The sequence below is a fragment of the Triticum dicoccoides genome, chromosome 6A, assembly GCF_002162155.2.
Source record: "Triticum dicoccoides isolate Atlit2015 ecotype Zavitan chromosome 6A, WEW_v2.0, whole genome shotgun sequence".
Taxonomy (NCBI): Eukaryota; Viridiplantae; Streptophyta; class Magnoliopsida; order Poales; family Poaceae; genus Triticum; species Triticum dicoccoides.
The window spans coordinates 443,298,992-443,312,677 of NC_041390.1; the positions used below are offsets into that span (position 1 = coordinate 443,298,992).

General features: G+C 52.3%; 1 protein-coding gene across 1 annotated transcript; it reads right to left on the reverse strand.

Annotated features, from left to right (window-relative positions):
- Positions 1-9,043: 9,043 nt before the first annotated feature.
- LOC119317181 (phenylalanine ammonia-lyase) lies at positions 9,044-12,621 on the reverse strand. Its single transcript, XM_037591603.1, has 2 exons — positions 12,153-12,621; positions 9,044-11,067 (listed from the first exon to the last, which is right to left on the reverse strand). Exons 1-2 carry the CDS (start codon positions 12,515-12,517, stop codon positions 9,318-9,320), a joined length of 2,115 nt encoding a protein of 704 aa, XP_037447500.1. The 5' UTR covers positions 12,518-12,621; the 3' UTR covers positions 9,044-9,317.
- Between the last annotated feature and the right edge of the window lie 1,065 nt (positions 12,622-13,686).

The window sequence follows — 13,686 nt, forward strand, 5'->3', positions numbered from 1 at the left end:
GCAACTAAGCAAAGCAAAGATAGTAGTGATTTCGAGGGTATGATCATCTTGCCTGAAATCCCGCAAGGAAGAAGAACGAGTCCATGAAGAAGACAAACGGGCGTAGACGAACGAATCCTCACAACACGACATTATCGGAACCAACCCGAAGAAGCAACACCGGAAAGAAGCAAACAACATAGTAAACAACCACGACATGAACATGACATGATGCAAAATCAAGTATGATGCATGTCCGGTTTAATGAAGCATGGCATGGAAAGGTGCACAAACAATCCTACAAATTAAGTGGAGCTCATTATGCAACGGAGTTACATATTGAAGAAAACACCACATGACTTATTTAGTTCTCTCTCGTTTATGTACCCAACAAGATTAAATGTTGTTAGGATGGCAAGAGGGTGAAGCAAATGAAAACTACCTAACTAGGCAAGTTTAAATGAGGCCGGAAACAATGAACAACAATTCCGGAAACTCCTCGGATGCATATATTAGGTTTGGTACTGTTCTGCCCTAAACATAATTTTAGAGTTGTTAAGCATGCAAAATAAGTCCACCATGTTAAACTAGGCAAAATTCTACCCCATTTACATATAAAGTTTATTAAATTCGGAGTTACGGTTATTTAGTTATGAATTAAATCATTTTAGCATGGCATAGGAGTAAATTAATGCAAACAACATTTTAAACATTTTAAACATGGATGAAAAATTGCATATTATTAAACTAGACAAAATTCTAAGCAACTTTCATATATAATTTGTTTTAACCCGATGCACGGTTGTGGAGATATTAAATGCATGAATAAGAAGGACTTTTCTGTAAAACTGCACTCTCTAGGCAAAAAGATAAATTCGTTCAGGGGGAAAAATATGTACATGGGCTGAAACCACCTAGCCCAACAAAAACATGATAGGGGCTGGGCGCTGCTCACATGGGCCAAGGCCCGGTTGGTGGAGAGGGGAGGCCGGCAGGGGGTGCGCAACTGGGCCCGGATCTGGAGGCAGCGACGCGGTCAACCGACCTCGCTGGTGCACTCGCTCGTTCAGAGCTCAAAGCAGAGGATGGAGCGGTGGCTTCACGCGGCTTGGACTCCGGCGATGGCGCGTTGAAGGCCGGGGCGGCATGGATCCAGGCAGGGGACTCGAGGAGGAAGGAGGTAGCAGGCCGGCGACAAGGCAAACGGCGACAGCGGCTTCCTGCTGGTTCGCTGGCGATCGGCGGCGCGGCCGCGGTCAGGGGCGAAAGGTGCTGCGGGAGGCCGGACTTGTCCAGGCGGCAGGGGAGGTCGGCGACGAGGGCACAGAGGAGTCGAGGGCGGCTTGGGACCACGTCGGCAGCGGCTTGCGGAGGCGCTTGGCGTCAGGAGGCGGGCTTGACAGGGGCGCGGTCCTCTGCTCAAGAAGAAGCAGAGCAGCAGTGGCCTGGAACTTGGGCGCCGGAGGCAGGGACGCGCGGTGGCGAGGGTGCGCCGGAGTTGACCTCCAGGCGGAAGCTTGATGGCGGCGGAGGGTGGATGCAGCAGCAGCAGGGCGCGGACTTGACGGATCCGGCCGCGGGAAACTGGTTCCCGACGGCGGCGAGTTGAACTGGAGCTTGGGGAGGCATCCATAGCTTTCTTATGCTCCTGTGTAGCCGAGAGGGAGAAGGAGGCGAGCGGGGACAGGCCTGGGGGAATTCGGAGCAGAGAGGTGGCTGGGGATCGAGAGAAGTGCTGGTGGAGGCGGTGTGGTGATCCAGGAGGTGCTCGGTGGTTGGCCTGGTTTGCAAAACGCGGAGGGGGATCGACTGGATGAATGGATCGGGAGGAGATGAAGCTGGTTGGCTGTGGGTGTTATCCCGATGGGGATTTGGGGAAAAGTGCGGCGGCGGCGGCAGGGACAAGTGCCTAGAAGTTAGGGTTTGGCTAGTTTAGGTAGGGTTTCATCTGCTATAAATAGCAACTAGGAATTGGGTAGGGGCTATCACGTCCCTACGATCGCAATTGAACGGTCGCGAATAAAATAGCTAGGAAGCCCAAATAAGAAAATGGTGACGTTTTGTAGACATTTGGGGATGATCCGGATCCAACGGTGACGACTGCCCGGGTCGGGTCCGGGACAGCTTCCGGGCGCGCGCGCGAGGAGGGTCACGGGCTGACGAGAGAGGTTAGGTAGGGCCTGGCGGTAGGTAGTGAGCTGTGTAGACAGTCTCGAGCTGAGAGAAGAGAAGAGAGGGCGGCCCGGCGACTGTTTTCGGAGACCGAAAACGTCCGATGTGTGCCCGGCTATAATGCCGCTATAGTTAATCGTTGGGGCGTCAAACGAACTCCGAATGCGATGAAACTTGGCAGGCGGCCTACCTACACTATAATAAGACCACACGTCAACTCTCATCCCATTCCGAGAACATTTTCCGGCCACTTATAAAATACTATTTCGGACATGCCGCGGGCGCGTGCAAGTGTGGTCTAGGCTCAGAACGGACAACAGAAGGAACGAGGAGACCGGGACGGATGCAAGTTTTGAAAACATGATGATGCAATGCACATGATGACATGATATGAAAAGCATGACACGCAAGCAAAGACAAGGCAACAACAACGAATAACTGGAGGACACCTGGCACATCGGTCTCGGGGCGTTACACAAATCATGGAACATTGGAAGCAAATCACCCTTAACGATGTGCCAACACTTTTTATAAAACTCAACCGGAAAGCCATCCGTCCTAGGAGCTTTATTATTCTTCATTTGCGAAATTGCCTCAAACACTTCCTCCGAAAATGGGGCGGTCAAAATCTTGTTCTCATCTCTTGCAAGTTGAGGAATATCCTCAACCCTTGAATCATCGAAGGACACAAAATTATCCTCAGGTGGCCCAAAAAGTTGCTTGTAATAGTTGGTGATGTAAAGTTTTAGGTTCTCATGTCCTAAAATCATCCCCTCCTCTTGCTCGAGTTGAAACATTCTCTTCTTTCGATGCTTGACATTCACAATCATATGAAAGAATTGAGTGTTATTTTCCCCTTGGACGACTTTTCATACTTTAGCTCTTAGCGCCCACTTTAATTCCTCCTCTCGAAGCAATTCTTTCAGTCTCAATTTCGCCTCCACTTTAATGTCCAGCTCCCTGTTTTCTAGAATGGAGGACTCAACTTTTAATTTTAAGGAATTAATAAGGTCAAGGAGCCTTTCCTTTTCAACCTTATAAATCCCGCTCAAATGTTTGGCCCAACCACGTAAGAACTGTCTTAAGTGCCTAATATTATTCTGTCATCTTTCTATACTCGATCTCCCTCCTGAATCTTTAGCCCACTCCCGTGCTATCAGATCCAAGAAACATTCTCTTTCAAACCAAGCTAATTCAAAAGAGAAGATGTTTTTATTTCCCATGTGAGTTGCCTCCCGAGTGTCAACAAACAATGGGGTATGATCAAAGATCATGCGAGACAACACTTGGACTATCATCAGAGGAAACTTTTGCTCCCATTCAACGCTGGCGAGGACACGACCCAACTTCTCATACGTTGGGTTGGTAACGTGTTAGCCCAAGTAATTTTTTTACTAGAAAGCTCGATCTCTCTAAGATCCATGCTTTCAATAATTGTATTAAACGTAAACGACAATCTACCGTCAAAGTTATTATTGTTTTTTCTTCCCGTCTTCGAATGATGTTAAAATCGCCCCCAACCAAAATTGGGAGATGTTCACTTCCGCATATACGAACTAAGTCCGCCAAAAAAATATGGCTTTAGCTCAGGCTGTGCGGCTCCATACACTGCCACCAGTGCCCATTGGAAACCATCAACCTTGGATCTGACACAAAACTTAACCGCAAAATCTCCCATGACAACATTCCGGACTTCCAACGTATCACATTTAACCCCTAGTAAAATCCTACTGGATCTTCCTCTTGGGGGTAAGCAATGCCAATCAAAATCAACTCCCCCTGATAAGGTGCTAAGGAACTGAGAGGTAAAATTTTCCCTTCCAGTTTCGGAGAGGGTGATAAAATCCAACTTGTGTTCTATAGAAGCATCCGCCGGAAACCTTCATTTAGCCAAGTCCGTTAGACCTCTGCTATTTCAAAAGATTTCTTTCATATTTCGTCATGAATTTTTTTAGTGGTCCGGATCCTAGCACTTCTGCGCACAGCTGAAACCGGATAAATCTTCCGACTCCACTTGCGCTTAGGCTTGTTATGGTCCTCTACCCGGTCCACACAACCGAGCTCCATGGGCCTACTCACCTGAGAATCTACATGATTCGAACCCCTTGGAGATATAGACCACTCATCCTCCTTTGTCTCGGGAGTTGAGGGTACACGATCCGCACAAAAGCTATCAAGTAGCCTAACACCCAAAGCATCTATGTCCGCATCGTTCATAGGTTTAACAGCTGCTAAATTTCTGATCATCTCTAAAGCTCGCTCCGCTTCAAGGTCAAGGATATCATTTACAGATTTAGCAACTTCCTAATCATCATTACCGACTGAAACTCCCAATTGATTTGCGTTATTAATAATCTCATTATCAAAAAAATAAAGATGGAATTGGAAGTGTTGACAGACATACCGGTAGTGACCTCAATGTCACGAAGCTTGGCTGCCCGCATGGCGCGCCCTAGCTGCAAGTCATCAACATCCGGCTGATTCTGAAGACGACATCCCATCCATCGGCCTTTAGAGACTGGATCCGGAATCCCACAGAAAGTGATGACCTCGTCCCTCGACGGCCTGCTTGGGGTAAGGCCTCCAGCCCGACCCCCAAGTGGGCCAATCTCCCCCGGTCCATCTGTCAACAGCCCGCTCGAAGAAGCCACGCCCGCCTCCACCTCTACATGTGTCATATAACCCGAAGGCATCGACCGAGGTCTGCAAGCGGTAGCCGTCAGTGGGTGCACGATGGGAGGTCGTGTGCGCCGAGCTTCCTGCTCCGCTGGCCCGCCCCCATCACACCAGCCGAACTCCGTAGGGGCGCCTCGGGGGAGGCTGAAGCGAGGGGCTCCTTCCCGTGCCCCCCCCCCAACTTGGCGACCACCCCAGTGTCCCGAACGCCACCATCAAGACCAGAAGCCGCCCCTTTCATCAAAGGCGGCGAAGCATGGCCCTATGAGTGCCCACTGAGGGAAACAGGGGCCACCTGCCCATGCTTCTCCCCCTCCTCAACGCCTAAGCCTACGTCCTAAGCACGCACCGACACGTGTACCACTTGACTAGGTGGATGCGCCACCAGGGTCTCAATCTTGGCCCCAGCAAAATCAAGAGGAGGTAACAAGCTCTTGAAAAGATCATTACTCTCGACGCAATCACTCCAGAGTCTAGGAGGTGCGGAAGCAGCCTCAAAAGAACCAAATCTCAACGAGTTCATAGGCGTGGAGTTAGGTAAAGGTGCACCTTTCCCTGGCGCAGCCGAAGTGTGATTTGCACCCGGTGTGTGAGACTTATCTCGCCCACTGTCCTCCTCATGCTGCTCCTTATTGCCCGAGCCATCATCCTTCTCAGTCATATCCACATCCTCACCTGTCATAGCCTCCGTGAATAACTCAGAGTCCTCAAGCTCAATCTCTAGGTTGTAGAGCATGCCCGCATGCGCCCATCTAACCACATCCGGCATGAACTCGATATCCACAACACTGACGAGCAACCGCGCCACCCCGTTTGCCCGAGTAAATGGCATGTCCACCCGCTCAGTCTTCCCAACGAGTGTCCCCAAGCTTGCCATGACCCTAACATCATTCAGAAGCTTAGACGGTGCCCCTGGGAACTGTAACCAAACCTGAGGAAGGGGCGTACCCTTTGGCTCGACCTTCTTCCACTCATCAAACTCAAGGATGCACTCCGTGCCAGGCACCCTACACATACCAAAGCTCAAGAGCTTCTTCAGGTCCTCTGCTGAAGGAAAGTTTACCTTGTACACATTGGCATCAAGTCTGATAAGCTCCCACTGAAAGTTTCCTGGAACAAGCTCATTTAACCTCTGTAAGATCTGTGCCTCTGACAAGTCACCTTTAGCCACCTTGACCACTCCCGTGGTCGCACTCTGCAGCGGCTCTTGGACCGACACCGCACTAGGAGACTCAAAGAACATCAGTTCGGAGCAGCAAACTCCGTAAATGGTGACTCCCGGCATCGGCTCACGCAACAACGGACACTCTCCTGTAGCATGCACCGGTTTGAGGCGCGTGTCACAAAGCTCTGTAGTGCATTCTGCAATAAAGTGGCCTTGCTCACCACAATGATAACAAAGCATTTTCTCCTTCTTACGAGCTCGATCACCATCCGGCTTCTCAGCCACTTTGACGGCGCCCGCCACAGTAGGCTCAGCCTTGGGCACCGCCGCAGTAGCAAGAGGCATCACCGCGACCATGACATGTCCTGACAAAGCTGGCGCCTGCACAGACGCAACCACCTCCGAAGGAGCAAGCGGCTCTGTGGCGTCAGAAACAGTAGCAGCGGGCGGGGGAGGTTGCCAGTGACGATACTTGCCTCCCCGGCCTCCGCAATGACCTCGGTAGCCACCGCGTTGCCTGTAATCCGGCCCTGACACACCCTCAACAAAGCCACCCGGAGGGCCGTAGAACGGACGATTAATAGTTCCATCACTTTGCCATGCATATCCACGCCCGCCGTCCACCGACGACGAACCCCGATGCTGGTCGTCACCATAAGCATCATATCCATCATCTCCCCACTGGCCTCGAGGGGGTCCACGACCACCGTAGGCGAACTCACTACCTCGGTTCGCCGGGAAACGAGGCGGACCCGAACCATTACCGCCCCTAGGCACCGCCGGCGCTGCCCTAACCGCGGGTGGCAGCACTGCACTGTGTGGGGTTGGAACGGGCACCTGCTACGTCGGCACCACCCGGTTCTGCGGCGGCTGCGCGTCGTGGTGCGGCAGCGGCGCAGGCCTCGGTGCCGCCTTGGGCTGCGGCTGCGCAGGCTTGGGGGGCTGCCCAGCGCCCCGACCAGCCATGGCAGCCTTGGGCCGAACCCTAGCAGCTCTCTCGTGCGCAAGTTTCAAGAATCCGGACACAACGATCCGGCGAACCCTAGCTTTTGCAGACGGGTGGAGCGACGGACTGAGGACTGCAGGAATAGTCGAACCACAGGTCGAATCGATCCCATGCACGTCAAAGTAATCGCTGACTCTCTGATCGGTCTCCTGGCTAGGACCATGGGCCTCATACCCAGTCCTAGCGAGGCCCGACTCAGCGTTGCGAAGCAACGGCCCATCACGGCCCAACAGAAAATTCAAACGACGCGCTCGGGCAGCTCCGATCCCGATCCCCGCAATCTCCGGCGAAGAAGCCGCTTGCGCTGCCGGCGCCCGTCCAGCCGCCGTCCGGCGGCCTTTCTTCCTCCTCACGACCAAGGTCCAGGAATCTGGACGAACCATACCGAAAAGCGTGAGTTTGGGCATACATACCTTGGGGAGAGGGCCCTTCCATGGCCTGATCGCCGACGCCGCCGTCCTCCGATGAACGACCCGCCGGACCATTTCCTTCTTCTCCCCCGCTTGTAGTCCTGTCCTTGCCGGATCGTCCAGAGGTACGTAGCGCCTTCTCTACGATCGCAGCCACCTCCTCCTCGTCGTAACCGGAGTTAAAAAACTCACAAATCATGTCGGAAGGCATCGGCGATTGCGACTCCGATGAGTTATCACCCGCCTCCCCATCCTCCTCATCGTCTTCGTCATCGGCCAGCGCCCAAAAACGGCCCCCGACTCGCCGCCGTCCATTGTGGGAAGAGGCCGAAGTGCGCGCAGGGGCGGCGGTCGCCCCTGCGGTCGCCTCCCCCACCGCCCTCCACTCAAACTGATGATGCTGATGATGATTGCTTCATATTTGTTCGACTCTCTGAACTTCTCCAGTCACCACTGCTATGTTGGTCCTGCATTTCTCCTGCAGGACCAACATAGGAGTGGTGACTGAATAAGAGAAGCGGATGATGCCGAGCCAAGTGGCTGCCTTTGTTTTCAACCCGAGAGGGAGAGCCAGGCTTGAAAGCGAATTGGGCATTTTTCAAACTACCAGCACGGCAGCTACCCAACCGCAATTCTTTCTAGTCATGCTGTTGTCGCGTGTGGTAGGTAGGAGTGGGGAGCCCATGGGCGATTGGCTTCGCAATCCATTTGCGCATTTGCGCCTGCCCACTAGTGGCGATAATCATCATCAGTGCAACTTGAGCAAAGGGCCTTTTGCCATAACTAAGTGTACTATAGCGAGCATGATTTTCACTTTCAGCACAATTTAATCGAAACTTCAGAAATTCCATTACTATCGGTACTTCGGTAGATACTCAAGAAATTGCCTTTTGGTCAAGATATTTCAGCGATTACGGTAGTACACACAAATTATTGTTCAAACAATTCCTAAATTACTATTTGAAATTTCAAAATACAAGGTGGAATCTGAACCAAATTAAAGTGTAAAGTTTCGGTCCATTGGCCGAAACGAAAACTGAAAAATTCATTGATTTTGGTTATGACTGTAATATTTTGAAATTTAAAACCAGCTAGCAAGTCACAAGTCAGGCGATCTCAATAAATAAAATAAAAATAAAAAGAGCAAGTCAGGGGCTCACACTGACACCTAGAAGACAAATCTTGCAGCTACATATATGGATGTATGAGTGATGAGTTTAGCCAAGTGGCTTCTTTTGAACCAATCGAAGGGAAGCTAGTACTGTTCAGTGCTCTTTACTAGCTAAGAATAGGTGAAATGGAAGTCATCTCATGGCTCAAATGCTAGGTGACAAACTTGATTCGCAGCCAACAGTGTGGAGAAAGGCAATCTGAAAAGGTAGATATCTGCAATCATAAGCACCAAAGATTCACCCAAAGCAAATGCATGTATATTATACTCACTCCGTTTTTTAAATATAAGACCTTTTAAAGATTTCAATACAAACTACATACAGATGTATATAGATGCATTTTAAAGTGTAGATTCATTCATTTTGCTTTGTATGTATTCCGGATTGGAATCTTTAAAAATGCTTATATTTAGAAACGGAGGGAGCATTGTAGGAGCAAAACATTTTACTAGGACAGTAATAATACAAGCAAAAAAGAAGCCACATAGTATTAGCATGATTCACCCCAAAATACAACGACAATATCTTTAGGTAAAGCTGCGGGGCCGCCATGGCAGAGCAGCTACACAATCAACAACAACGCCACACGTCGATCAACACCAACGCACGAACAACGAAAGGCAAAAGGCGACAGGAATTGAAGAAGAAGAACATGCACGAACGAATTAAGCGTCTTATTTTTGGATGTACTCTGGAAGCCTCCTCCTCCTCTCCTCCACGGTGGCCCCGGCGATGCTTCAGACGTTGATGGGCAGGGGCTCGCCGTTCCACTCCTTGAGGCACTCCAGCATGGGGTCGATGAGCTTGTTCTGGCTGATGCCCAGGAAGACCTTGGTGCACTCCTCGCCGGGGGACAGCAGCTTCTCGCCGGTGAGGTACACGCAGCCGAGCTCCTCGCGGACGAAGCGGTACAGCGGGAACGACCTGCTCTCCTTGATCAGGTTGGGGATGGGCGCCGTGCCGTTCTCGAAGGCCACGCGGGCGGCCTCGATCTCCCGCGGCAGGGCCGACCGCAGCTCCTCCTCGAACTTGTTGATCTTGGAGAACACCGTGGCCTCGCTCTCGGCCTCGCCGGCGCCGGCGGTCAGGGCGTGGTCGACCAGCACGGCGCGCAGCTTCTGCATCAGCGGGTAGTTGGCGCTGCAGGCGTCGTCGGCGTAGCTGAACACGGCCTCGCGGTCGATGGCGGTGATGAGGCTCTTCTCGCTGAAGCGCGCGCTGGAGAGGTCGCCGGTGGGGTTCATGGTCAGCACCTTCTTCGACACCTGCGTCACGCAGTTCTTCACGGAGGTCTTGATGTTCTCCTCCAGGTGGCGGAGGTCGATGGCCTGGCACAGCGCCACCATGTATGTGGAGGACATGAGCTTGAGAATGTCCACAGCCTCGGCGGTCTTCCTGGCCGAGACAAGCCCCAGAGAGTTCACGTCCTGGTTGTGCTGCTCGGCACTCTGGACATGGTTGGTCACCGGGTTGGCAAGGTACTGGAGCTCAGAGCAGTAGGAAGCCATGGCGATCTCGGTGCCCTTGAAGCCGTAGTCCAGGCTGGGGTTGCGGCTGCCAGCCAGGTTGGAGGTCAGCCCGTTGTTGTAGAACTCGTTGACGAGCTCCGAGAACTGCGCGAACATGAGCTTGCCAATGTTGGCGATGGCGAGACGGGTGTTGTCCATGGACACACCGATGGGCGTGCCCTGGAAGTTGCCGCCATGGAGCGCCTTGCCACGGTGGACGTCGATGACGGGGTTGTCGTTGACGGAGTTGACCTCGCGCTCGATGGACTTGGTGGCAGACCGGATGACCTCGATCTGGGGGCCGAGCCACTGCGGCGACGTGCGGAGCGCGTACCTGTCTTGCTTGGGCTTGAGCTGCGTGTCAATCTCGTTGACCTTCTTGGCGTGGCCCATGAAGGCGCTGCCGGCCAGGATGTGCTCCATGATGGCCGCGGCCTCGATGGAGCCCGGGTGGTGCTTGAGCTTGTGGGTGAGGTGGTCGGTGAACTCGGGCTTGCCGTTCATCACCTCGCAGAAGACGGCGGACAGGACCTCGGAGAGAACAGCGAGGACGTTGCAGTCGAACAGCACCGTGGCCGCGAGCGCAGAGCCCACGGACGTGCCGTTGACAATGGCGAGCCCCTCCTTGGGGTTGAGCTTGAAGAAGCCGCCCTCGATGCCAGCGGCCTTGAACGCCTCGGCGGCGTCCACCTTCTTCCCGTCAACAGTGGTGGCCTGCGCGTTGGGGCGTCCGGTGATGAGGCCGGCGATGTAGGACAGTGGCACAAGGTCGCCGGAGGCGGTGATGGTGCCCCGGAGCGGGAGGCAGGGGCTGACGCCGGTGTTGAGCAGCTTGGTGATGGCCTCGAGGATCTCGAAGCGGATGCCGGAGTAGCCCTGGAGGAGGGTGTTGATGCGCACGAGCATGGCCGCACGGGACACCTCCGCCGGCAGCGAGTGGCCATCGGCGCCGGGGCCAAAGATTCCAGCGTTCAGATGCCTGTACGGAAGACAAGGACATGCATATGGTTCGTTAGTTGCAGGTGAAGTAAACAGATAAGGACGGAGATGTACTGCTAGAAGTACGTAGCGGTAGAGTTAGTCGCTGGATCATGTCCTCTGTTAGAGCTGGAAGTCAGAGCATGATGCTCAAACAACGTAGAAGTAGTAAACAATATTTTTGTGTGTCTTTGGATATGATGGATGACTTGGCTCCCTGCTAACTGGCAGAGATCTGCACTGCATACAATGAGTATCTAAAGATATTTTCTGAAAGTTCTACTAGTATATCTAAAGAGTTTATACCTTTTCTTTGCGGTACAGAAAACTTGTTGATGGGTTACACAGCCTATAAGCATGTTCATCTAGGCAACTTCAGTGTCCAGTTTATACCTTTTCCGTGGCACATTTTGGCTGAGCATGCCAAGGAATTCCGCATGCCAATTCACCCGACCGGCACAGGCGCAGGTGTCCTACGCGTGACTCGTTTATCGGGGACGCATGTGCTTGTGCATGTTCCCGGCCGGCCTCGCGGGGCGGGAGCGCGACGCGACGCGACGCGAACCAACTGACCGACGAAGCCCCGGCACGGTCCACATCCGCTTAATTAGATCTGCCTCTTGTTTAACTTCTTTCTTTCTTTCTTTCTTTTTCACTACTGTGTGCTTCCATCGACTTGTCACCGTCGATCTACTATGCAGCAAGCACGGCATGGCACGCAGTTTAAAGCCTCAGCTTTAAATGCCTATGATCTGTCTATTTTTCGTTTCTCATCAGGACGTGCTGATGTACACACCTGCATGAGGTAACGGTTCTGGCCACTACCATGATGAGAGACGTATTTACTGTGGTATTTTGTTTCCAATTTTGCCAGGCTCCTTTCCATGGCTGTGCAGGCCACGGCACATGAATCCCAGGAGGCTACAGCTAGGCAAAAGCTAGCACTTTTTTGTTTGCTTTGCTTAAAACACGAAAAGTTTCATAGTTATTTGACTGACGGATGGGCCCAACGCATGGAGTGAGTAAAACATGCATGATCTGGACGCTGATGGCCGAGATCAAGAGATTTGGGGGTGAATTGGTTACCTGAGGAGCTCCACCTGGAGGGCGGGCCCGTCCTTGGTGCGGCGGTGGGAGGTGCCGCCGAAGCCGGTGGTGACGCCGTAGATGTCGCCGCCGCCGGCGAGGCAGCTGAGGATCCACTCGCTGCTGGCCTTGACGCGGGGCCGCGCCTCCTCGTCGAGCTCCACGGAGATGCCCGACGCGTCCTTGGCCTGGGCCACGGCCGCCACCTGGCCGACGCGGAGGCTGGCGCCCTCGATCTTCACCACGGGCTCGCGGAACTGCGCCACCATCCGCTTCACCTCGTCGAGGTGGCTGCCGGTGAGCTCGGCCGCCGCCGCGCCCCAGTTGAGCGGGTCCTTCTCGACGATGGCTCCGTTGCCTGCCATTCTCTCGGTGGGTGGTGGTGGTGGCCGGCGAACTGCGCGGAGGAGGAGGAGGAGCAGGAGAGCCGAAGAAGAGCCGGAGGAGATGGTGGTGAGCTCTTCTTGGAGGGAAACGGGAGCGGAGTGGCCAGCTTAAATAGCGCCGGGGTGGCGAGGTAGGCGGGTTTAGGTGGGCGAGGACCCCTATCCATCCAGCGGCCTCCTCCTCTCTGCAGCAGCGCTACTGCCTAGTGGGTTGGTTGGTGACTGATACGCTGGATCTGCCAAAGTTTTTGCTAATATTCTACTCTTAAGAGAATATTAGTACTAATTTCTCATAAAAGTTATTTCATTTACCTGGATGTAATGGCTGAAAATCTGCCATTTATTGCCAGATAAACATTGTACTCCTGAACAGCACGGTTACTAAATACAGAGAAGATTAAGAGAGACAGCCTAGGATCGGGGAACAGCTACAAATTTACATGTGCGTGTTCTTTTTTTTTGTCTCTTATATTATTATTATTATCATAATAAATATTTTTTATCTTCTTCCTGCGAACGTCCTGAAAATAAACATTTTTAAAATTTGTTTCTACAGAAGAGAAAGCTAAAGGAGGGAGCCAGGAGCAGAGAAAAAGAAGGGAGAAACAGCCTCACCAACCCTGAAAAGGAGAATCAGGTTTATTTTTTCGAGTGGAGAAAGGGAAAATCAAGTACTCCTAGAAACCAAAGTTGTTGGCGAGGTAACTTTTGCGGTGCCCCGCAGCCTCTCGCGCGCTGAATTACTAAAATCCGTGGGATTTCGTCTTGTTCAGCCTATCCAGTTGTATGTGCGTCGGTGTTCGCACTGCCTTTGCTAGCTTGCGGTCATATTAACCTTGCCTAGTGGCCTCTGTCCCACTCAGTACAACATCGTTCTTCCCATCCACTCATTAAAACTTGGCAATGCTCCGGTGGTACCAAAATGATCATAGGATACATGCATGTTTTGGAGACGGACGGACGGTATTATAAAAGAACAAATGTGTTTTGGCACAATGTAATGCTTTTTTGTTTTATACTTTAACATCTATGTATAAAAGAACACATGTGTTTTGGCATAATGTAATGCTTTCTGTTTTACTTTAACAGCTAAAAAGCAAAGGTAGGCGTGAAGGAGCATGTATCTTCATCGGTTTCAGGCTTTTACT